At 39.6% G+C, this 25,534-nt stretch overlaps 1 protein-coding gene across 1 annotated transcript; it reads left to right on the plus strand.

Moving 5' to 3' along the window:
- The first annotated feature begins 335 nt into the window (after positions 1–335).
- LOC118422397 (hemicentin-2-like) lies at positions 336–21,336 on the plus strand. The gene is made up of 11 exons (XM_035829920.1): positions 336–484; positions 14,210–14,533; positions 14,997–15,308; positions 15,763–15,910; positions 17,063–17,178; positions 17,349–17,606; positions 18,198–18,512; positions 18,856–18,978; positions 19,139–19,282; positions 19,476–19,585; positions 20,040–21,336. Exons 1-11 carry the CDS (start codon positions 424–426, stop codon positions 20,166–20,168), a joined length of 2,040 nt encoding a protein of 679 aa, XP_035685813.1. The 5' UTR covers positions 336–423; the 3' UTR covers positions 20,169–21,336.
- The last annotated feature ends 4,198 nt before the right edge of the window (positions 21,337–25,534 follow it).

Here is a 25,534-nt window from a genome sequence, read left to right on the forward strand (position 1 = left end):
TGTCACAAAATCATTATAGCTTATACCATCATTTCAGGCTTCCGCTTCCGTGAAATCGTACGAACGCCCTTCCTGAACGGAAAGACCCCCACCTAGCAGCCCCGACCACGCTGGATTTGTTGGGCGGTGTTTGATGTACACGATCTTGTTCGCCGACATTTGTAGGAATCTTAGAAAAATGTTTTCAGCGCGGGGAAATGCAAATGAGGCACTCTTATCACTTTGAGTCAATGGTTTATTTGTATTGAAGTTCTGTCACGTAATGTTGGAGTAATCGATTTTGACGGCTGCTTTTCCCGGCCCATCGGGGCTGCCTCACATGCGCGAATGTCAGTATTTATACGCCGGGCATACAGGGTCCCGTCAGTCTCCGGCAGTCAGCGGTTGACTACAGACACTCGTCCACAGTACAGGCAATTCACCATGTTCGCAAACAGGAGATACGCTATTCTTCTGGTCTTGGCCCTCTACGTGGAAATGAACGGTAAGACGATATCTAAACTATATTTTACAGTTCCGTTGTGATAGAATTTTGTACGCTTCATCTTACGGAATAAGTAATTGGTTACCAGTTTGTCTTGCCCGGCGCTCGACAACAACATTGTTAGAATAGGAACACTTTGGAATGATGCACTGTTTGTTTAAAACGTGCTTCTCACTGTTTTTATATTTACGTTATCACATGAACATAAGAATTTCTTGGCATTAGCAGAAATATGTTGTACAGATCTGTCTCTCGTATGGTTTATTCTTTTACCTGACAAGTTATCAATGTGTCCAATATTCTCTTATTATCTCAGTTATCAAATCGATCATATATATCTATAAATCTAGACACGAATGTTTTCTGACTCATATGTGACAGGATTTGCCATTTCGGCAGATTAGCAAAGAATGATAGTGTCTGTGTATGTTCTGTTATCTGTGGGACTTGGATTAAGGGTAGATTCCAGTTTGGATCCATTAAGAATTTACATTTGCAGATATCTGCGACAACATCGGAAATTGCCTACTGCTACCGATGCCTTTTCATTATCCAAGAAGCCATCGTTATGAAGGGTCCTGATATAAACTCCAACCTTCCTTGCTGAGTATGTACATAACATGTTAAGGGCATTGACTGTTCGAATACAAGGACAAATCATCGGCTAAGACGCCTACGGCAAAATCTATTACAGAAACGGTAACTCATTATTTTGCTCTCGTTAGGAAAATGCCTTCATGCGAATTAGACTCCTGAAGGCTTTGCCTTCCTTAGCTGTAATCTCCGCATCTATTAATTTCCTGCAAAGGAACAGCCGCAATCAAAAAATGATAAACTCCTTGATGACTGCTTCATCCCATCCATATTAGCTGGCTTCAATCGCTGCGTGGCTTTTAATCTCTTCCGCTTGTACTATAACTTCATGTTTTATTAAAATCTAAATGAATAACTAAGGCGTCGGTTACCACTGTGACCCTCCGTATGTGGATGGAATACGAAATGGTAGTACCCTGAGCACTGTCGTCTCACCTTGTAAGGTTTCTTGGGATCTTCTGCTTTTTTGATGTTCCTCCTTGAAGAACACCAGTACTGTTCCTCTAAATTCCAAAGATTTTGTGGTGCTTTGCTCTTCAACTAAACTCTGTAGGTAGCAGAAATAAATGTCAAGGATTCATCCCCATCAAGTTTCCACTTTCATAAACTGACATTAAAACATACGAAATGTGCTTATCTTGCTTTCTACAGGCAAGAAAGGCTTTCTTCTCTGAAATACTTATCGCCGCTTTAAGGGTCTATTCATCCTTTATCATTGTATTGAAGAGTCAGGTCTGGTTTAGAAAAGTCCACCTGGGCACCTCGTGATTGATTTTCAGAGTTCAGGCCTTTGTGCTGAGTGAAAGGAGTGCAAGAATTATCTCTGCTTACTTAGATACTTATCAGAACTTCAATGATGCCATACACACGGACGTCTAGATACAGGTTTTGTTCAGAATCACAAATACAAAGATCCACAGTATTCTGCATTGTCAACCTCTACAGGTTAAACCTAATTCTTTACAACATTGATTTTGTATCAAATCATGAGTCCATCTACTTTATCAAGGGTGCCCGTTGAGGGTGACTGAAAGTAGAAGAGAACAAATAATGATGTTTGCCTGTGGGAAATACTTGCACTAAGGGCAGAAGGTCAGTGAAGGGGTCTTTGTCTTAGTGACGCCGTGGGTGACGCCAACACATTGCAGATGGGTAAGCTATATAATATAAGAAAAGAGTGAACCAATACAATATTGCGATTCAGTTATTTACGACAAGACCTGTTATGATGCATCAATATTGTCTTACTTCAATGGTATCTACAAGGTATCTCCTTATTTATGACCTGCAGACGGCATACTGTTCCAAAATGAGCACTTTGCTGCATTGATGACATCAGCGTTCGGTCGGCGGAACCTAAGCTGCGTTCATGAGCCCTTCATTTCAGCTGAAATGCCATGGAGAAAAGGGCATATCGCTGTAAGAGCCGCATTTATGGCACACAAATGAAGATCTACGTGTAACGCGTATGGTTGGTACTTGTATGAAAGTCAGGATTACATTAGACGTCAGAATATTCAGCTCAATAAAACGATCTTGACCAAGCGCACTCTAGGGTGACATTAGACTACTTTTTGGTACCTATTCAAAAATAGAAATTAGAATATATAGGGGGATAAATATAAACGTATCCTCTGTGCTGGCTCAATAGGACACAAGTTTGACCCAGGGAGTAGAATGTTGTTTGATCATATCAGACTGCCATAGCGCTATGGTGTTGAGTGTAGATGGTCGACCTTCTGGAAGTGATTGAATTACTCGAGGAGTTTACTGAAGTCTGAAGCTTGCAGAATTACATTTTGTCAACACATGTACCAGTGCTTTTATCATAAATGCATCGGTGAGCATGATTTTCTATTTATTCCGGCTGTTTGTTGCATCAAGCGACGTCTCCACGGGCGTGAGCTTCAAAGAGTGCTTTATCTAACTTTCATCAGCTTGACCTGCACCGTCCCGTCCCGTCTCCCCCCTGGCAAAGAACTACCATTACGCTTTGTCGAGCTCTTCATCTTTCGTCCGGCGTAGGCGACATGTTCTGTAAGCTCTTTTTATAGACGTGGAAACATGTAGTAAGCTCCTTTTTAGATGCTGAGAGCGCCATTAGCTCAGGAGCCGTATGGCTTGAAGGGATTCGCCATCTTTACGTTCATAGCGTAAATCATGCTGCAAAATCTACTCTTGAGCTCCTTTCGCTATCTACTGCGCAGATGTCGATCAAATCAAATGGAAAATCGTTATTCCGAGATAGAAGGACTAAGAGGGTTTAAAAGTTATAGAAATTGTGTAACATTCATATGCAGCTGGCTGCTTTATGGATGGAAGACGATGAAAAAGTAGAAAATGACTCACACTTAAAGTATACTTCAAGCTGTTAGAGAAACGCTAATAGCAGATCAAACACAGCGGCGAGCAAGTAGAATACAGTCAACCGTGCATTTTTCATGCACGTCTAAAATACATGTTTTTTTCGCATACGAATAACCATTCAAATGTTTATTCCTTTACATGATTTGAAAGTATATTCCTTTTCAAACATATGAAGACAGCAAAGTAAACATGTTTCCAACTGTAATGTGCATTTTAGTCATTAAACGTCACAATGTTGGTATTGCAATGTAACGTGCTGTAACTCTTATCTTAAGACGATTTTAAGTGAAAAATGAATATAAAGATCACCATACAAAATATCCAAGAACTGTTGGTTTAACTCATCGTTCATGACACTTGTTGGTATGTTTACTTGTAAATTCTTCAACAGATTAAAAACGTTTACCCCATTGTTGATAAATAAGAATGGGGATGTTCACATCACCAAATACTCTAGAAACATAATGAAAAAATGAAACTCAATGAGAGTATAGAAATTTAGTACAACTTAAAAAACATTAAGTTGAGACTTGCATCAATATCGATATATCAGTAATTGCTGCATTTTAAAACAGCCTGTCGATGATTTCCAACTGCTGCCAATGGGGCGTAGAGGAAGCCTATATATAGCTAGCTGGAGAACATGCTGGATATATTGGCACCTGCAGCCATGGGTACCATATTTGTTTTACTGTAGGCACTTTATCTAAAATCGTGTAATAGCTTCAGCATATGGTGACTATTCTTTGAAATGTTTTGAGGAAAATTCAAAGGGCTCTGCAGTAGAGTCCCATTAATCAACTGCTTACATCAGAAGCTGCAAGCACACCCACTGGATTCGAAGAAACGTTCGGCAGCCATATTTGAACCTTTTGGTTCGTAGATGATCCTTGAACTACTGGCATTTTAGCAATGATATAGCCAACGTAATGGGGCCATAATTTTCTGGGAATAAGACCAAATACTGCTTGCAAAGTGATAAAGGCAAGTCAGTTCCATACATAACGTGTGAGTGACACAATAGTTCCAATTAGATACTGTTATTTACCATAATCTATATATAGTAGGAATGAAAAAAAAATACAATTACTTTATAAAAAATTTGAAATCAAAGCCTGTGGTGGTATGGCAGAATATGTATTTTTCGTTCAGTGGATACTATTTTTGCATTGTAAACCGTAACATACAGGTTACATAATGAGCTTAAGAAAGCAACCGGATCGCTAACCAGAGACAACGCCTCTTAATGCCAGCGTAGAGCTGGGACGTATTGTGGCGCCTCGCACAACTTCCTTTTCTACATCCAATGTCAAGATATGTATACATCGTCTGGAAACGGGCGTGTGTGTCAAGGTCACAGTTTATTACAAGTAACACTTTGTCATGTCCGTGATCAAATCATTCATCTACGTTCTGAGGCTGTTACCTCTTGACCACGCCAGTTTGGCACGCAAAATGATACTTTTTAGACGTTACAAATGGAAATCACGAGCGGGACATATACATGCTTTCCTCTGCAAGAACCATGTCACAGGCACTAAAGCAGTAACCGAGGCGATGTAGCAAGTCGGAGCCTAACCTCTGCTTAGAGAGTAGCTAATTGGCCCCGGCTTGCATAACATAGGTTACTAACAGTCAGTAGAAAGCTGACGCAATGAGCGGTGCCACACTACTTCAAGATGGATGGGGTGTCTCAATCTTTAATTGACAAAACCTGAAAATAATGCTGCAATGCTCCAAATCGCTATGTTTCGTCTAGAACCCAATAACTACCAACATGCCGAAATTAACAAATCCATCACAACGATCTGGAGTTATAGCTGCGAACTTGCAAACAAAGACAAAAGCAGTAGTGCCAGTATATACGTACCCCTGTCTGAGGTCATTTACCCTCCCTCCCGGAGGGTAAATGACCTCCCCTATGAAGTTTGCATTCCATAGATAAATAGATGGATAGATGGCAATTCAAGGACAAGGAATGTATAGAATAATATACTATTGAGAGTAAAATGACACAGCATCCATGCATTATGCACATTAGCATTCCATGTGTCAGAAAGAGGAAGCTCCTGGAGACTAACGCTGGCAGGAGTTCAGTTTGATAAATGGTTATTCTATTCTGTGACTGTATTTTGTGAATCCCCTGGAGATCGTGCTTACAAAGGCGAAATGATACAATGACTCCAAAAGATATCAGATAGTAGATTGAATTTATCATTTGTCTGTAATTGTTTCTGCTCTGTGGGTAGAGATATATCAGGTAACAGAGATTCAGCCATTTCTTGAACATTGATTGATATTACACTTAGCTACGTAGCCATATATACAGTGTGCACGTTATGCCATTAACTACCAAAACAATTGTCGCTGCTCTTTATTTAATTTTTTGTCTATGCTCTTAAGGCACCTCGCATATGCAAATAAAAGGTTAAGTATTTTCTAGATGAAAAATAAATTTGAAGCGACAATTCAAAAGCATGTTTTGGAAGAGAAAGGCGAAGCAAGTGAGTAGCCTTTCAGATATTGAGCTTTACCAGTGATTTCCTGTTGACCCAATTTACAAATATATGATTATGCTTTGAGCTAGAGAAGATATTGTGTTTCTTCTCCAAGTGTGTGAAAGAATATGTCGAAAACATTTCGAAGAACAGCTTGATTACTCTACCCATTGTCTCTCGAGACAGAAGGATGCCAACAAGTAACCAGTGCAGTGTAGGAAGCCAGAACCTAGCATCTGATTTGAGTCTTATCTGACTGTCAACAGTTGTTTTATGTGTCAAGCCGCTAGACAAAGGACGTTGAAACACAACATAACCCAACATCTGCAAAAATTCCAATTCGCGCAGAACGACAAAATGCAACGACATTAATGACATGTCCTATAATTCCATGACGATAGCCAAGTTTGGTTTCCTGAAATATTACATTACCTATAAAGCTGATACGGTGTAAAACAACAACGTGCACTATCTCTTGTATAAAAGCAGACTACGTGCCAAACTACACACGAATGCAGCATGCAAATGAATCGTGAGTTATAGCTGCGAACGTACGGACATGACCAACCACAATTATTATACCTCCTTCTTGAGGTGTACTTCTTCTTGGAGATAAAAAAAGGGTTTTCCTTACGAATATACACATGTCATGCACATCTTGATTTGTGGTTGATGAACAGAGTGGGCTTAAGTTATTTAAAGAATATTGACGTGACCTACATACAGCTGTCAATAGGCGTTAACTTTACGACAAAATACAGTCGTAAGTCTTGCTTTTATATCTTTTCCCTAGCCACAAACATTCTTTAAAGATAGACGGAAAATTTTCCTCAAAGAGAGTCCAGAGGCAACAATTACGTGATATGTTTTCGCACTGACAAGCTGTGCAAAATTTGCCCGGATCTAGAATTGCTGCAGGCTAAAGGGTCGTTTCACAACTGTAAAGGGAATCTTGAGTTTGGTCAGCAACATCCAAAGTTATAGCTGTATTTCTTTCCTTAGCACTCAGGTCACGATCATGCCGTCAGTGAACGCATCATCATGCCTACACAATGTGACATGTGCTGTTATAAGGTATTCATGAATCTCATGCTCATTCCTTTTCCTTCTTTTCATATGCATGATTTGCAACAGCATGAATTAAGAAAGGCAGCAGCATTTAATGTATGATTATGATGTTATGATATAACACTAGAGTTCGGCGACCTCATACCTCCATGAAAATTTAGAGCTTTTGTAAATTTCATGCAAATGACTAAGACATTAACATAATTTATGCATGGTGTTGTTCATCATTGACAAACGTACACATGTCACAATTATAAAATTCCCATTATTAATCATAAAGCGGTTTTGCAATTTTTACATAAATTATGCAAATAAGTTCCTCATTACCATATTTAGTATCTGCTTATATTCCACCTATCATAATTAACATGTGTTACATTTATTGAGGTCCAGTTATTGAAAACAATGGAATTATACAATTTCCTAATTAATTATGCAAATTAAGTCCTCATTTGCATAACATGTATATCATTATGAACATCTTTGCCTAAGGTACCCGCATGCCTAATATGATGCCAATCCGTCAATCCTTTCTGCAGCTATCCTCTTTGGAATGTCTTGACAAAAACGCCCCTGCAGTTCCTAAATTAAATGTTAGGGGGCTGAAATTTGCTCCACTTTGTCATGACACTGAAAGCTATCTACCACCCAAATGTCAAGACCATATCACGTCAAAGACAAGAGATACATAGAAAAAACTGCTATGATTGAATGTTGTCATCAATTATGCAAATTTGCTCCTACTTTGCATAATTAGCATATCATCTTGTACAACATTGTCCAAGGTACCTACATACCAAAAATCATGAAAATCCGTTGTTTCCTTCTTGAGTTATCCTCGTCAGAAGTTTTTGACAAAAATGCCCCTGCTATCCCAAAACTAGACGCTAGGGGGCCCAAACTTATGTCACTTCTTCCTGAGCACAAGAGCTTTCTAATACTCAAAAATCGTGACCATAGCATGTTCAGAACACCAAGATAGCAAAACCGGAAGTTGCGCTGCAGTACCAAGGGGAGCCGCTAGGGGGCCCAAAATCTAATCATTTCCAGCTTTCATCACACCCTACCAACACACCAAGTATCAAACCAATCCACCCAGCCGTTCTTGAGTTATCTTGTTTACACACAGACAGACAGACAGACACACAGACAGACAAACGCGGGGTAAAATATAACCTCCATGACATTTCATGGAGGTAATAACATAAACAATGTCTTAGATATCTATCTTAAGGCAGCTGTCTTGGAACAGGCATCGACATCTATATGTTTATGTTTGTGCAAAACATCATGTGTTCTCGTATAAGAGCTGTACAGCTGTCCTACGAGACCCAATTTACAAAGATATGATTATGCTTTGAGCCAGCGAATATATTTTGTTTCTTGTCCAAGTGTGTGAAAGAATATGTCGAAAACAATTCGAAACAAACAGAAAGAAAGATCGTCTTGTCTCGCAGGGAGAGACCCAATTAACTCTGGATCTCTGCAATTTCATCCAGGCTCCTCATTTTACAGCCCTTGTCTGGACGGAGATATTGAGTTTCTGTGAGATCAAAGCAGGTCAGGCGGATGAAACGGCATCTTTGTGGTCCATCACTGTAGTTCTCGCTTTGATAGTTCACTTGAGACATGCATTTAACTCTAATTAAAAATGATTGAAGTGGTGATGAGAATTATGCTAATGACACGGTCCTCAAGCAGCAGCACCGATAAAAGCTGGTAATGCCATAAATTACCCGTTATTAACCTTGTTGGGGGTGGTATTTTGCTCCAGTTTTCCGCTTATACCAATAATGGTGGGTAAGAAAGCTGGTAATTACAGAGTCTACATTTTCTATCGTGGCGCGGCATCCATCAATGTTCATTTAGATTGGTATCGATTCGCGTGGAATCCCATTGCAATGGTGATGTAGTGGTCGATTGTCGACGCCTGGCCCCCCGAGGCAGCTGGCTTTGAAGTTCAGGCATATTTCAACATAAATCACAGTATTCTTGCTGATAGGTCGCTGCACATGGCGAAGAGGCCACAATTTTACCACGTTTTAAGTGATGTACCTTACTTAATGACACGGGTTTGGTACCCCTTGGTGCAGTTTACGTGATAAAATTCACTTTTATGGCAAAAGTATTTTAGATTAGGTATTAAACACGAATAAATGACATTAAATAAAAGTTTCTGTGTATTTATCTGATCGCTACGTCATTCACGTTGTGTTATCTACCTTCATCATATAATGTATTTAAGGACTTATTTGTTACAAGAAAGGCAGGTACAATTGTATAAAACACTTTCAACTTTCAGAGAATACCAACCACCGATGCGAATTCTCCACACAGAAAGAATCAGCACCATGAAATGTTATAGTTCAGAATTCACCTTTGATGGGAATAATGTTTAATCTACCCTATAACTGCCTATTGATTTTCATTTCTTCATCATAAATCTCTTCATTCTTAACTGAGCCATCGCTTTGTACCCAAAGGTTCACTCATCACGAATACACCATGACAACTATGAACTGCCTTCACACATATTAAGGGTTTACGTTACACATGCCGATATATCTCTCAACTAGTACAGTGTTATACTGCTTTCATATAAAAGAATTTATCGATTTAATTTGCACAGGTACTCCTATGTGCTAACGATAATATCAGTTATGGTACTCTGATTTAATAATGTGAGGAATGAAGATTCACAGTAACGGGTCAATGACAACTATTCATAGTTAAAGTTTATACAGTAGTTTTTATTATTTACTCTTTCACCTCTCGTCTCATGGTAAAAGTATATTACACTTGCACAGGTAGGCGTTGGTATTGTCTAATGTTCCCTTTCCACTAGATGGCGATCGCACTGCGCCCTCAGTGCGACCTAAATAGGATATGTGCAACCTTTGATTTTATACTGCGTATATCATACATAAACGTGTGACTAAGGTTGTTTTCTCCCTTAAAATGTTGTTTTCTCCCTCAAAAGTCACAAAGTGTAAAAAATAGTTTCTTTTGAATACAATTCGTTGAGCGATCTGTCAAATTTTAGGTCGCAGAGAGAGCGCGGTGAAAGCGCCGTCCCAGTGGAAAGGGGGCATTACGGATGATTCGTATTGTGCGATATAACAGGTTTTGGCACAGGTCACAGCGGTTATGTGAAGAGCAATTATATGTTAAAGTGATCAGTCATCCCCATGCGCTAAGGGTCTGCACCAGTAACCTCTGTAGATATCCCTTCAGGGGCAGACGTCACCACGGTTGACTTTTTCGTCATTTCTGTAATAGTGCTTCTCGCTGCAATTTCTGGGAAGCGATTGTACTGATTGTTATCGCAATATGTGAGCTTAACCGCACGCCCCGAAGTATTGACGCCAACAGGAGTAGGTGCAGTGAGAGATAGCATATTACCGTCGTTTTATTGAAATTTGAATCTGTTGTTAAGAAATGCAGACGTACATCCTGCTTGGAATTGAAAATGTACCCAAATATGAATTAGGTCAAAATTACATACATTGGCGTGTATATTCATAACGTATACTACACCTCCAATAAAAACAATCAAACTATTATCCATATGATAAATGAAAAGTTTGCAACTTTATTGGCTGCTTCACCGTGGATTATATCGTTAGCATGCGCAAGATCTCGCTAATACGTATTAGAGGTGTTTATTGTCAGGCTTATGCTGTGTAATTCCCAGTTGACTGTCTGCTAGCGCCACCAAGTAATCCTCCGTGGCCATTAGGAAACACATTACGCCCCCGGTGGTAATGGAGTTGAGCCAGCATATACACTACTGGAATCGAATCACAATTAGGGATCTCAATCTAGCTTACTGTGACACTGAATCTGACCCTGGAATGACATTACTGGTGTTGTACTGGTCCCATGGTGATCTTTGTCGCCCCTCAGAATCTGAGAGACTTGTAATTCACTGAAACCTTTAAAAAATATCTAGTTTTTATACTCATTTTCATTAAACGCACGTCCCAACATGGGCTTATAGATGTATACTTTTATTACAGGGCAATTTAGTTGCCTGGAATCGATCTTAAAGAAATTCTTCTTCATTACTGAACAATGAAATCTGTGGATAATTATTGACATATATATATCACAATTTGCCGTAGAAGATTTTTTTTGGTGCTTTATAAATTTAGCATACGCTATAGCTAAGCAGGGCTATATTTCAAATGATTGTACATAGAATGTCAAAGGATTAACCTTTATCAAAGAAACGTCGGCAAATTTTTCACATGTTATCTACAAGTTCGTAATGATATTTATATGAGTTTGTCGTACATTTATGATACATTTAAGTACGATTTAGTTGCTAGTGAAAGGGTAAGGTATTAAAGACTATAGACACACGGTTAATATCTTAACTATGTGTTTACAAAGTTTCTAAGTATATTCTTTGCCTTGCCACTCTGACGCAAATTTCCACAAATTGCACAACATTACGAATATTTCATTATGATAATTCAGGCTCAGCTTGATATCGAACTACAACTATAAGTTGCTGACACTGAGGTATCCCAGGCGGAACTTCTCTTGAATGCCAGGGGATAGTTCATGCCATGTACAGTGTAAAGTAATTACCTCAATTACTGCATTCGAGAAAGATGTCTATAAAACATTCAGCTATTAGGTTACTGTAAATGCATTTAATTTCGCGGGGATTTAATTTCGCGGTAGCGGCAAAATGGACATTTCGCGGTGGATTTAATTTCGCGGTAGCGCCATCCCGCGAAATTCAATGCATTTTCAGCACTGCACTGTAGTCACGAATTGCCGTGTAAAACCCGGCGCCTCTACAAACCGCCAGTCGGAAAACACTTGCTGGTTACCCGGTAAGGGTCCTATACAGACGGATAGAACAGTTTCCGTGCTTTTGACTTGTTCTTGCGTGAGCCACTGTTACTGATCTAATCGTATCTACCCTCTCAATACGTAAAAGTATACAGTAGTACGACCTTTGTATCATGGTGAACATACTGTACAGTACTGTAATACAGTTGGTCGTATGAAAAAATTACATGTGTGTCTTCAGTCAAAACTTCACCGAAGTAAGTATGTCAAACATTTCATTATACAGTGACAAAGACAGTAGTAGTATGTACATGGAGCGGAAAAGGGGCACCTTAGGCGGCGCCAGCAGACGAAATGTTCGCGGTGGATTTAATTTCGCGGTGAAGCGGCCGCCGCGAAAACCGCGAATATTAATCCACCGCGAATATTTCTGCATTTACTGTATTTGAATGAATGTTTGATTAACTGCAATCAATCGCTGACCCATAGACAATCAATTATGTTGTGCAATAGAGCAAGAAATACGAATGATCTTGTTTCAATCCCAAATCTAACATATGTTAAATCTATTTCATAATGATATCCAGGCACAAATAATGCAACGAGTCATTGAACTGTGTTTTCGTGTCTTGTGCTATCTCCGAATAAAGTGTTAATATGGTAAGGTGTTATTCGAACCATTAAGAAATGTCGCTTTCTTAATTCATATTCACATGGCAATGTAGGAAACAGATATTACAGCACAGAATGTCGCAATACTTGCATTCTGTTTGTGCCAAATTAAGAAAATATGATTGTGATTTTAACGTTTGATCTGTATTCTTCCCTTAATGAAGGTTGTTTTCTCCCTCAATATTTGTATGTTGATCTAGAAAACAAGTATTAAAGAAAAGAATGCTATTTGGGCCAAAAGATATATCTGAACAGAAGACATTCTGTCTAAATTAATTGCCCATTTCACCAGTGCAATTTTCCACTACCTCAACTGCCTGAACGAGATCGATCGGCTTACCTGATTGCATCACCAAACGGCGCTGGAATCAATTGCACCCATTGCCACAGACTATAGGTGTGATGGAAGGGTTGGCAGGCGCTCCAATACCAGTTGCAAAATTTATAGAGCAATGGATACACTATTAAATGGATATTGCATAAAACGGGTCAGTTCGTATATTTTGCCCATAAAGAAACAGGAGAGAGTTATGCGTTAGCTCTCCTTTTCCCTCAAACTGGATAAAGACTGGAGATTTTAAAAGGAATATATCGTTTTAAGAATTAATACTGACATAATGTTTGCCTAATGGAAAGTCCTTTATCGTAGTTTACCCAACAGCAGTGATGTGAAAAGTTGTATTTTATATCAATTTACTGAAAATTGTTCAAAATAGATTTAGGTGCTGGATATTTTTTTCTGTAACATTGCTATGCCGATTCTAGTCGTTTAGCAGCCAGTGCCTCGAGATTTCTGCAGAAAAGTTGTTTTTTCTTGTGTCAAGTGAAGCCACGTTAGGCCCAAAAGACCAAAGTCTTTATCAAGCAGCTCAATAATGGTCTCCCATTTATATTGGTCTTTTGCTTGCACAGGGCCTCTTCTGCAAGGGGTTTGCTGCGGATTCATACTTTGAACTTTAATACAATACCTCCTCATACGTTGTAAGTTGTAAGGCATATGTATTGGGCAGCATACAATTCAGTATCATAGAAGAACCTATAACGTGTTCTCTGAGCATTAAGATAATCTAGTGCGTACAAGGACCTGTAATACTTAACTTTCTGAGATGATTTTGTTTGTCAATTTGCCACAACAACCCAATGCAGTGTGACAATCATGATTTTGATATTGAAGTCTTTCAATGCCAATGAAATTACATAAAATGTATGTACTATATTCTTATTTGAGCGGTCTTATTTCATGATCGTTTGTGCTGTCGTCGGCATAGCTTTAAACCAACTCTACATTTAAAGGGTAACTGGATAAAGCAATTGGTGTTCGTAACCAATGTGGCATCATCGATATCCGATAGGCATTCTAAGTTAATAACAGATTTATTTATACTGACTCAAGTAACACCTCTAGAACCGTTGAATCTGAAGTAAATTGAATGCCCTATTCCCCTTTACGCCAAAAAGCAGTTACTCAAGCAACTGGATGTGATTTTGGAAACGGTCGTTGCCAAACGTTTCAGGCACCATCCGACATCTTTCATGACCGACTGACCTTGTCCAAAATCATATCCAGTTGCTTGAGTGGCGTAGCTTTTTAGCTGGATGTCTAAACTTCATCGTCTCATTCTCCTTTGATTTATCTAGCGATATCCAGACATTGCATAGAATGACCACATTGTGCATTTGTATAGTATAGACTACATTTCTATTGTGTGTGTTTCTCCAGTACATGCTGCCTCGTACCGCAGCAAGCCCCAGCCGACCTCGGTGCTACTGGGCGGCAGTGCTACCTTGTCTTGCGGATTCGATGGACTAAAGGAAAACGAAGCGGTTCACTGGCTTGGCCCTCCAAACCTACACTACATCTCCGAAGGCACGTCCGTATCTGGGAAGTATCCAAGAATGTTTATCACCGGTAAAGGCAACTCAGGAGACACCACGGGCGTGTATAACCTGAACATAAGGGATGTCAGGCCAGAAGATGAAGGAGTCTATCGATGTAGCACCTTTTCTTTGAAGGACCCAGAGGATGTCAAGCTTACTGTCATAGGTTAGTGTGAAGAAATCAATATCACTACTACCCTGCCAGAGGAATGCCTTATGCAATGGTAGCTAAAGTATCAACTTCAAGTTCATCTGTGTTGGTAGAAGTCATTCTTGGACTACTTTAACTTAAATATCAAGCACAAAATTAAATATCAAGCCCAACATTTTCAACTGAACAGCACCAGCCTTTGTCAAGGACTTCACGGATTGTTCATTCCTCGACAAAGTCTGGTGATGTTAAGTGAGACATTTGGTTGAGTCCAATTTTTGTGTTGGATATAACAGTTAAGCAGTTTTACAGTTAAAGAACGGTAAAGTATGTTTAATCTTTTTAGAAGAAACAGTTACGTTTTGGAATGCTACCAATGTAAACATTGTTATATGTACGATGCTGGAACAAATACTAGTACATCTTAAATAATGGGAAATAAACATTTATGAGTTGTGTATTTCTGATTTACCACCAGTGCCACCGCGGAGGCCACCCATTATCATAGAAAAGTTCGCCAGTCCCAGAGTTGCGGGACAGAGCCTACAGTTAACCTGCCGTTCTGAAGGAGGCCGCCCGTTGCCGTCCCTGGCCTGGTACAACGGTACAACACGGCACTCCAGATTCGCGCACGCTGCAGACTCCCTGGACGATGATATGATAGAATATGACATGTACGTGCCGTACTTGACAAAATGGGACAATGGGATAAATATGACCTGTGTGGCCGACCAAGGATTACCCTCGTTAGTGATTCCACAGAGGACCTCCATCACCATGAACGTACTTTGTAAGTTGGCTATACTCAATCATAGAGAGCGTGCATTAATTTATTTTATTCAAATGTATTTTATGAGTAGTAGGAAATAAGCAGTAAAAAGACAATGTCAAAAACTTACATGAACCCAAAATAGATAACAGAAAAGTAAGTGTAAACAAGACAAGATGATGTTGAATCAATTAATGTGAATGTATTTGATTCCATTTACGACATTGTGTTAGACCTTTACTGTTAGGCTGACTTTGACCCCAATTACAATATAACAGACACTGTGTAGTCATGCAAATTGTAGATGGAAAAAATTGTCATAAGTGAATAGTTAAAAGTGCATTACAACTACTACTTTATCATTGTGTTTCAGCTACAAATATTGTGTATTTAGTAGGCAAACAAAGAGAAATTATCAACACACGACTGTAACGTACATGGGTATGATCATTTTTGCAATATGTTGCTACACCAGATCCTCCGAAGGTGTACGTACCGCAGACGTACTTCAGAGTACGTGAGGGTGAGCCGGTAAACCTGACCTGCACGGCAGAGGGAAACCCCGTACCTGCAGTAACGTGGAAGAGGTTAGGTGGCGCTCATTGGCGGGGAAATAACGACAGGTTTGGAAGACAAACTCTACATAGCAATGAAATAATTGTTATTTTTTTAAATTTCAACATTAATTGCTTAAATTGTATTGAATATGCTGCTCAGGTAGAATATTTATTTGGGACTACGTCTCAATTTACATTATAACACTACCTAGGTGTCATACATATAACGGGTCCGCCCTAAGATGCTACGTTTTTTACGCGCTCAAACCCACTTAGTTGCCAAAGAGTGGTCAAGCTTTGATCAATGAATTTTTAGAATTTAGTAGAATTGCCATTGTGTGTGCTTCTTGTCTCCCGCGAGAAGGGCTGAATCTATCACAATCTAGGTCGTGTTTTCATGGGAAATGGGCGAAATACACTGAATGCGGCGGCCCGACTAACAAAATCATTACGAAAAACGACAACGCCAGAATAAAAAAAACTCTATGTACGTATTGGGCAACATATTCGACATCACTCTGTGAAGTTTTATTTTTGTAGACGGTACGAATCAATTGTTAGAGTAACAAATCTTTGGGGCGTTCGCTCGTCTGCCTCCTTCGGGGCCACAGTCCCTGGGGGAAAACAACGGCGGTGATGCTTATGTTGTTTTTTCTATGGCCGACCTTCTACTCAACAAACATTTGAAGACCAATATTTGTAGTGTTTTGTGAAGCTTTATTTCTTGTGTGTATGACAGGTGTGTGGCTGTTTTGTACAGGTTGTATATTTAGGGACACGAACCACCAATACCTAGTAACAGGTGACCACAGTGATTCGGCGATACCAACATAATTGTGAAAATTCTGTCATAAAAAAAAGAGAAGTGAATATGTGTAAGAATTTTTTAATGGAAAAACAGCTGTTTGTTTGGACTTGGTTTATCTTCCTCTCTAATCATCATAGTCAGTGGCAACAAACACGGCGTACTTATGCATGATTAGATCATCAAGAAAATCCGTGCCATCTTAGGGCAGGACGCATCTTAGGGCGGCCTCGTGTTAATGTTATATACTGATAAATAAACCACATACGAACGTCAACTGACGCATTATTTTCCAATATTGTCTTCCTGAAAGCAATTTTGTTTTTTTTAATTCTAAAGTGAACAGGCTTCCTACAAGCATGTAAGAAGACGCTATAGCTCAGTTGGCAATATCTGGCGCTGTGTATTTACAGGGGCCACTCGGATATAATCAAAGCAGTGTCCAGATCGGACGTAGGGACATACCAGTGTAAAGCAGACAATGGCATCCCACCTTCAGACGTAGGTTCCATAAGACTGGACATCTTGTGTAAGCACATTTCTTTCAACTTAATCCTGATTTATGGCCTAAACCTTATCCGTACACCCAATTCCGTGTGAAGTGAAATGGCTATATTGAATTCTGAGAAATGTCATGATAGCATAAATGTCACGATGGCATAGATTTGATGTAAGATATTGCTATATTGATCACTCTAGATCCACCATCAATCCAAAAAACCTTTGATGAAAAAGTCAACGTGCTTTACGACAGTGAAGAAGAGTTTTTCCTGGAATGTAAAGCCGACGGAAATCCGACCCCCCGTGTGAGATGGAGACGGAAGAACACAGACCTGTACTTCAACAACCCGTTACGCTTCTCACGCCTGGACTATCAAACGGAAGGGACGTACGAGTGCGTGGCAGACAGCTTGGCATTTACGGAGAGCGTTAAAGAAGCAGTGATAGATGTCATTGGTACGTAGCCACAGTTTTATATGATAGTTTCCCCTCAACCACAAAGTTAAATAGTACTTTCAGTAATTCAAGATATTTTGGGCGTAATTAATAGAGGTGAATGCCTTAGTAGTCAAACAGTTGTACACAGCTTTAAGTGCTTCACCGCAACTTTAACTCAGTCTTCTGATCCTTTCCAAGCTGAAATGATCCGAATTTCGAAGTATATGCCATGGACGGAAGTGTGACGTCAGCAACTGGTCATTAGGGCCCATTTACCATCCTTCAACAGAGACGGGGGCTGATACTGACTCCCGGGTACCTTGGACCCTTGCTGACGTCACACTTTCGTTCAGGTCACATGAAATAGGCCTTGGGTCATTTAAAGGACCAGAGGGCTGATAAATGCTTCTAGTTTAGACATTTTATAATCCTAGTACAGATCTTTACATGCCATAATGTAACAACAGAGCAATTTGTTTTACAAGTTATATAATCTAAAGCGTGAATGGCAGTAATGGTAGGAGATGGAATGCGTTATGTTAGCTACCATACTACAATGAATTTTCCTACCTGTGCCAATGTCACCCAAAGTGTTTATTACAACTCAAGGTAGACCAGACATCCGCGGAGACCCAGAGACGGCACACGCCACCCAGGGGAGCTCGGTAACCCTGCTGTGCGAGGTGACCTCTGACCCGCCTCCTGATAGCATCATCTGGTCCTGGCGGAACTCCGAAGGCCGGGAGATTACACTAACGGGGGGATCTGTGGACGGACTCACGATCAAGGGGAAAACTACTGATGACTTCACGGAGAGCTTGATGATACTGGATCACGTCAGCAGTGCGAGTTCCGGGGATTATATATGCAAGGCTACAAACATGTTTGGATCGGACACGAGGGAATTTCGAGTTATCGTGACAGGTCAGTAGAGAAGGCATAGAGAAGTATCCAGGACCACAGATAAAGATCTTGAATTAGATAATCAGGACTACCAACAAATACCTCTTTAGAAGGATTTGATATTTGGTGATTAATGTTACTGCGATGGTAATAAATCTTGTTTTTCATTCAATGACTTATAGTCAGCGCTACTGTGATGGTAATAAATCTTGTTTTTCATTTAATGACTGGTAGCAATAACATAATATATACATATAAAACTATATGGAAATTCTTCACAAATACAAGCAAAGTGGGCAAATATGATACATCTACCATATAGCCACATGTTAGATTGTATAATCACTGTTTTCCCAATGCCCAGGGCCACCCGTAATCATGATCGCCGTTGTTACCGGTGTTCTGGTGGTATCAATTCTTCTGACACTGGTGGCTATCATCTTCATCGTGCGGAGAAAGGATCTTATCTGCGGCAAGAGAGAGAAAGGCATGTCAGTTCTTCTCTGAAATAGTTCAAACTCGTTTTGAAAATATTTCTGAACCAGTCTTTTTATTATCTTATCAATCTTATTAGAAAAGACAAAACGTTATATTTTGTTGAGAGTCAACATCCATTTGATAATTGTAATAGTTTGCACATTTTCCAGGAAAAGATTGTAAAGATGGTCAGCCCAAACAAGTGAACCTTGAGCCATCTGACATAAACCTGGACGTTCTTGAGACGACGACCAAACCCCTTCCTCCACCCAGAATGGCCAAGGATCCATATGCCATTGGGATATCATATCCACGTAGGTGTATCGCTTAAAGGATTTCCTAGATGCTCCTTGTTTCTAGTTCACGAGGAACTGTAGAAAAACATGCAAGTAAATAGAAAAAATATGCATTTTAAGATACATAAGAATCAGTGATGAAACTCTAAACTTAACCCGACTATCTTCTGCTTGAGGTATTTGTGTAAGTTACTTGCATCATCGTACCCAGGTTTAGCCGTCCCTGCTCACAGCTATTCAACACCAGACCGAGGAAATCGGAGCGAATGTAAACATCAATCTCCGCATAGGCACAGGCACAAAGGATCACGCCCTCAGGAGGTATGGGAATAAATAATATTACCTACTTTGAATGCTCCAAAGAACCGTTACACCAGATACGAAATATTTCATGTACAATTTTGGGGTGAACATTTCACAACAACCTTGGTTCAGTTTTTGGTCACGTTGTGTAAATATATCATGCAGCCAAGCAAAGAAATATATCGTATGCTTACCCTGCATAGGCCCCATTGTCGTGGCTGGTATACATAGATTAATATATCTTTTTGAATGCCGGAGTTCTGCGAAAAACAACATAATAGAATCCAAGTTATTCACGACCCCTTGAAACTAAGGGTTAAGTGGTTCGCAGTTCTGATGCTATTTATGGTATCCAGCACGCAGTTGTGTACTGGTCTATGGCCAGTACTGTAGATAGAAGGCATCGCTTGCAAACTAATCAAACTGATAGTTGTGAAAATAACCGTTATGACTGTTTTTTTTTCTCTGATAGGAGATTGAGAAAATTGAGCGAGAATATCGAGCACCTCGATGGCAGCTGCTCTCTGAAAGGAAAGACGTCCATCAATACGACGACGCCATGGTGGAATTCGAGGACTACCACGGCGTTGGAAGATACTGACACTTTATACTTAGCTGTACATCATTATGTACATGTATATAGTGCGTGTAAATCATGACGACTCTAAATACCAGCTTCGCGGTGCAGAAATTCTTGGTGCACGCTATGTGTACGCCCTCCATTCCGCTAGATGGCGATCGTGCTACGACTTCGCTGCGACCTTACCTGGGTTTGTGTAACCTTTAAATCTATTTCAGAATATCATGCAAAATGATAAACCATGATTCAAAAGACAACACAACATACAAAACGTAAGACAGTTATTTTTTTGTGTGTGTATGAGATACGTTGAACACTTTAACACTTTGTGAATTGCTTGGTCGCAGGGGAGTCGCAGCGAGGTCGTTGCCTCGGTCGAATAGGCGTGCAACAACCTTGATGGCAACGGCTAAATGTTGATACCGTTTTGCTTATCTATTGATCCATTGTCCTGTACTACAAACGTGTTTTAGTTCTGTGACCACACACACCCCACTGCGATATTCTAGTCATGTTCATCCATCTGGGTGGAATGAAGACCATCCAGGTCACGTCAGATGAGGTCAGCGCCGGCAATGGGTAAGCCTGAGCGGCATGCCGTTTGTGCGCTGCCTATTTGCTTTCATCAGTGGCAGCTCTAGTCCAATACACAGGAGCTCCGGATGGGACAAGGCAGCGGCAATTACCTCGCTACCCAAACGAGCTTTTCCCCGGCGGTCTGATGAACCTGTATCGAACGTCTTCAGAGTAACCGTTAATGTGTCTGTGTGGCGCAGGTCGGTCACACCTGGGTCAGTGGACCTATAATGGATAATATGATAGACAACCGGATTTAATTCTTCCTGTGTCTATTCTTCTTGAGTGCAGTTACTGTGGATTATCCCATCGCAGCTTTTCCGCAAAACATTGGGGATTGCTCATGTAAAATCATGAATATGAACTCTCCGTTCTCTTGCGTCGAAAAATAGTAACACAATGTGTGAACACAGATTAACTTTCTCTCAAATGCTGTAACATTTGATAGTCGTGTCATGCGGTTTGTTAACCACACAATAATCTTGGAATGGACGTTGGTATCACACGAAGAACGATTCCTCCTTTTGTAAAATAATACCTTTACAAATACATAAAGAAAAAAAATATTCAAGACATGCCTTGTAGATACGACTATTAAATGTCTTTATTACAACCCTCGTCTATAGTGTTTTTATGCGTCTTGACATTTACTAAAAAGCGAATAGCTATAGCCTCCGTTTCAGACTACCTCTAGCAGATCTCCGGGATGTTACAAGGAAAGAATGTTATAAGAAAACAGTTACTAAGATAAAACAGCCGCGGGAGTCTGAAACGGAGGCTATGTGTTCAGCTACTTCAATAGTGATAGCCATGGGGCTATATTCTCAAATCAGTTTGACTATATTATTCTAGTGCTCTTCAGAAACCAGACAACGACTTATGGCATTTCAAACTTTACTTTGTTCCTAGTTATAGATGTGTGGGCGTCTAGACATTTTGGACAAAGGCACGAAACATTTATTCTTACACCAAGCGTATTCCACTGATATACTTTGAACTTCAAAAGAACCAGACAAAAGAAAAGATAGCATCAATATTTCTTTAGCTCAAGTCCCATCTGACCATACTGTTAAGAATAGTTATATCAAGTATTGGCATTACGACGTGAGGTTTCGAGTGAAAAATCGATCCAGAACGCACAAAAATACAACTTGAACCCACCTATGGGATGTTGAAATCTTGTAATATTAGGTTACGTACCCACGGGGTTACCCTCCAAAAGAAAATCAATGAGGTATACTGTTAAGGTTGACTTTGACTTTATTCAAGTCCTAACAATATTTATGTGATATGGTTTGATTTTCCTATCAGAACTCCTGCCTGAAAACATTTGATACTCGAAAGAGATTACGGCAACACACCATTTCTATGTCTGTAGATTGGAAACTTTTTAATGATATCACGATATATTTTGGGCTGCATCATTTAATGGAGCAGCGTTTAGATGGAGGATTGAGTTCACGGTAACTTTGCTCCGCACCATATTCCACTGGAGTGGGGACTTCGGTGCGACCCAAGGCTTAAAATTGTCCAGTTACATTTCAGCAAAGTCGCAGTACAATCGCCGTCGAGTGGGTTGGAGGCATTATAAAATTAGATTATTTCCAATATATAACTTGCAGTGGATATTATGAAGTGAACAAGTCGTTCCGTTTAAATGATTGTGATATCGATGTGAAGAGTTCAAGAGAACAGGACGTGGGGGAGTAGCTGACATTTTGGAACCTGCAGTCCTGAAGGGATAAGGTTATTTCAAATCTCTGATGACAAAGGTAAACCCAAAGTCTGATAAAGATGTTTGTCATATTCTTTGTTTGATTTGATGCACTATTTGATTTTCTGTTAAATCATAGTTTGATTTCTGGAAAAACTCACACAATAAGTCATTTTGATTTACTTGCAAGCAATATAAAATATATTAGTTACTTATCATTTCTATTTGTCTATGAATGATAGGATATTATTGTAGTCGACCTAAGTTCTCATTATGGTCATTTGCTGTTATGTTATGCTCTGTTATGCTTTCCCCAAAGAATCATTTCACCCCCACCCCCACCCCCCCAGGGAGCGCACCCATCCAGAAGTGGCATGCATATCTTGAAGAAATTAACAAAATGAACTGATATTGATCTGAACATCAAATAAACATGACTGCTTATTAATCATATTACCTTATACCGGAGCATATAGCAGGCTAATTTTAACCTGTAATATGCTGGCAAACACTTTTACCTTTATAATCATATACAAGGATTTTTGTCGATGCGATGATTAAAAGACTTGTGGTTATAGACAGCGTGGCAAGATAACCTGACTATTTTCTATTACCCAAAGGTCCTCAAAATGAACTGATACTTATTTCAAGCTGATTTTTGCGTTGGTTTAACCTTGTTGTAAAGTTAATGTGTTTTAAGATTGACCTTGCTATTCATAGTTTTATGTTGCATTGTGAATTATACTGAATTGTAGAGTTATAAATGTGTGCTTCATCTTCTGACGCACTCGCCAAATTCACATTCTTAGATTGAATGCACTTGAAGTATGTTACCATTTAAATGGCACTGATGGCGTTCTGTTGCGTAATATATATCACTACTTATCTACTTTTGCAGCCGCCGGCAAATGATGACCGGCGCCAAAAAAGTTTTAGCGACATATTTCTTTACTATAATGACTCGACAACATTCAATACTTTTAGAATAATATACGTCTTTAATAAGGAGTATAATATCACCTGATAAACAACAGTAACTACAAAATCAATCAACAAAAATGTATTTCATTCCCTAAACCATTCCTTACCGTAAATGACTTTCTTTAGAGTGACTTACATGCTAGATTAATCTCGTATATTAAGTTTAGTCAGTTGGAGCAAACCATTTGTTTGTCAAAACTTGATTGTGTGTTTCATTCGGTGATAACGATATTAACTAACTTGAGAATGACTCAATGGATTGTCCTGATATGTGGTATCTAACGACCAAAACTGATTGCACACTGTTCAGTTATGCAAACTTTGAAGTCTGTTCAATATGTACTTTAGCTGCATGTTAAAGAGAAAGCTCTTCAAAAATATTTCTGTACTTTCCATTGTGTTATACATAGGCACACCTTTTTACTTTGAGTGGATCTTGTACCTGAGAAAGATTCCAATTGATGGTGATAGTTGCAAGAATGTTTTTTTGTGTAATAGCTGGTAGAACACTGTATTGTAGAAATATGGATATTCGGTATAACTTAACAAACCTTAACCTTTGATGTTTAAAAACTGTAGACGGTTGTACAAAGCAAATTGAGTTCAGGGTGGAATGTATGAAAAGATTTAAAAAATCAAGCTAGGTTTAATAATGTCTTTTGCCACTCTCATTTACTGGCATCCTGGGGCCCCAGGTTATTCGGAACTCAAATATCAAGCCAGGAATTCTTCGCTGCAGATTCTGTGACGTGTCTCAATTCGTATGCACTTGCATGAGATGCGAATCGTGTAGTGCCGAATGGGATGCTTGGATTTATGCATTGTTAGACGAAATAAGACACGCATTTGCTATTCTCACTGTTCTTCGTGATCTGTATGCCATACGAAATTGATAACACATTGCGTAACATATTTGTGTTGGTATTAGTTTTCAAGCTACAAAACAATACGGCAGAGGTAGGCAAATGTTTTCAACACCTTGTCGACAGCCAACATGGGGAGGGTTTGGCCTCGCATGGTTGCGTATATTGTGGTTAGGCGTGTGTGGATGTGTTCCACTTCGCCAACTCTCAAAACCCTAAGCTAATTTGGTTTTAGACATGTGTGGAACTATCAGGATAGCTAATCAAGCAAACAAACAATAAAATGCCTGATTCCTTGTATCATTACCTTCACACATTCAAATGCACTGTTATTGTTAGAGTGTTTTACTTTCAATTGTATAAACATATACAACATGGATTAAAGCTTTTTCTTTCAATTTAGACTTCTTATCAAACAATATTGTAAAAGTCACCGACTTGATCGTTATCTTAATCAAGAGTTCAATTAGGTAACTTTTGAGACCTCTGGTATGTATGGGTTCTTCCTACACTGCTGTACACAGGGTTGCCGCTTGGTCTGCTGCTGCATGTTGGCACATTGTTTGACCTCATGATTATTACCTCGTGAAGTCCTTCCCGCAGCAATGTTGCATCGTGCGGCGCCCTGAGCTCGAGCCCCTCTTCTGTAGCTCTGTAGCTTTTGTGCAGCGATAACAAAGCTTATGAAACATGACTGGCTGCCAGAAGGAAGGCGCAGAGTTGGCCGACCATACATTACCTTAAAGACAATGATAGAAAGAGACATTGGACTGTCAGGGTCTAGTTTAATGTCTGCCATGAAGGACAGATCATACTGGAAAACTTGTGCTTTGGACTGTGCCTCACCGGTGTAAAACCGGATGAATTATGTATGTATGTATGTATGAAACATTAGAATTCAAAGAAACATGTAACTTTGTACGGTCGACACAATACGTTTCACCGTCCAATTTCAGAGAGGGTTGCTCTGATGAATATGGCCTCCTTCACGCCTCATTTGACTACCGGTACATTAGACACATGAAGGAGTTACCTCAAACGTACTTGGATTGGATAAACTTCAAAACTTCACAGATAAACCAACCCAGCCGGGGTTTCATTATCATATCTTTCAACGTGAAACATCTGGACTGGATTGAGTTCACGGGGTGACGCTTTAGTGTCAAATCCTAAACATTTGTCTCTGACGTCCGTGGAGAAAATCAACCGAACTCTTTTGTACCGAATTTTCAATATCTTCTCATGAGGGCCTG

The sequence above is a fragment of the Branchiostoma floridae genome, chromosome 9 (assembly GCF_000003815.2).
Source record: "Branchiostoma floridae strain S238N-H82 chromosome 9, Bfl_VNyyK, whole genome shotgun sequence".
In the NCBI taxonomy this organism is placed as follows: Eukaryota; Metazoa; Chordata; class Leptocardii; order Amphioxiformes; family Branchiostomatidae; genus Branchiostoma; species Branchiostoma floridae.

What these genes read in the sequence shown, in the direction of transcription:
- LOC118422397 (XM_035829920.1), top strand. Translation starts at nt 424, where the DNA reads ATGTTCGCAAACAGGAGATACGCTATTCTTCTGGTCTTGGCCCTCTAC. An exon ending in CCTCTACGTGGAAATGAACG is followed by an intron (nt 485 to 14,209) that starts GTAAGACGATAT and finishes GTGTTTCTCCAG; the next exon opens with TACATGCTGCCTCGTACCGC. An exon ending in CATTGGGATATCATATCCAC is followed by an intron (nt 19,283 to 19,475) that starts GTAGGTGTATCG and finishes CATCGTACCCAG; the next exon opens with GTTTAGCCGTCCCTGCTCAC.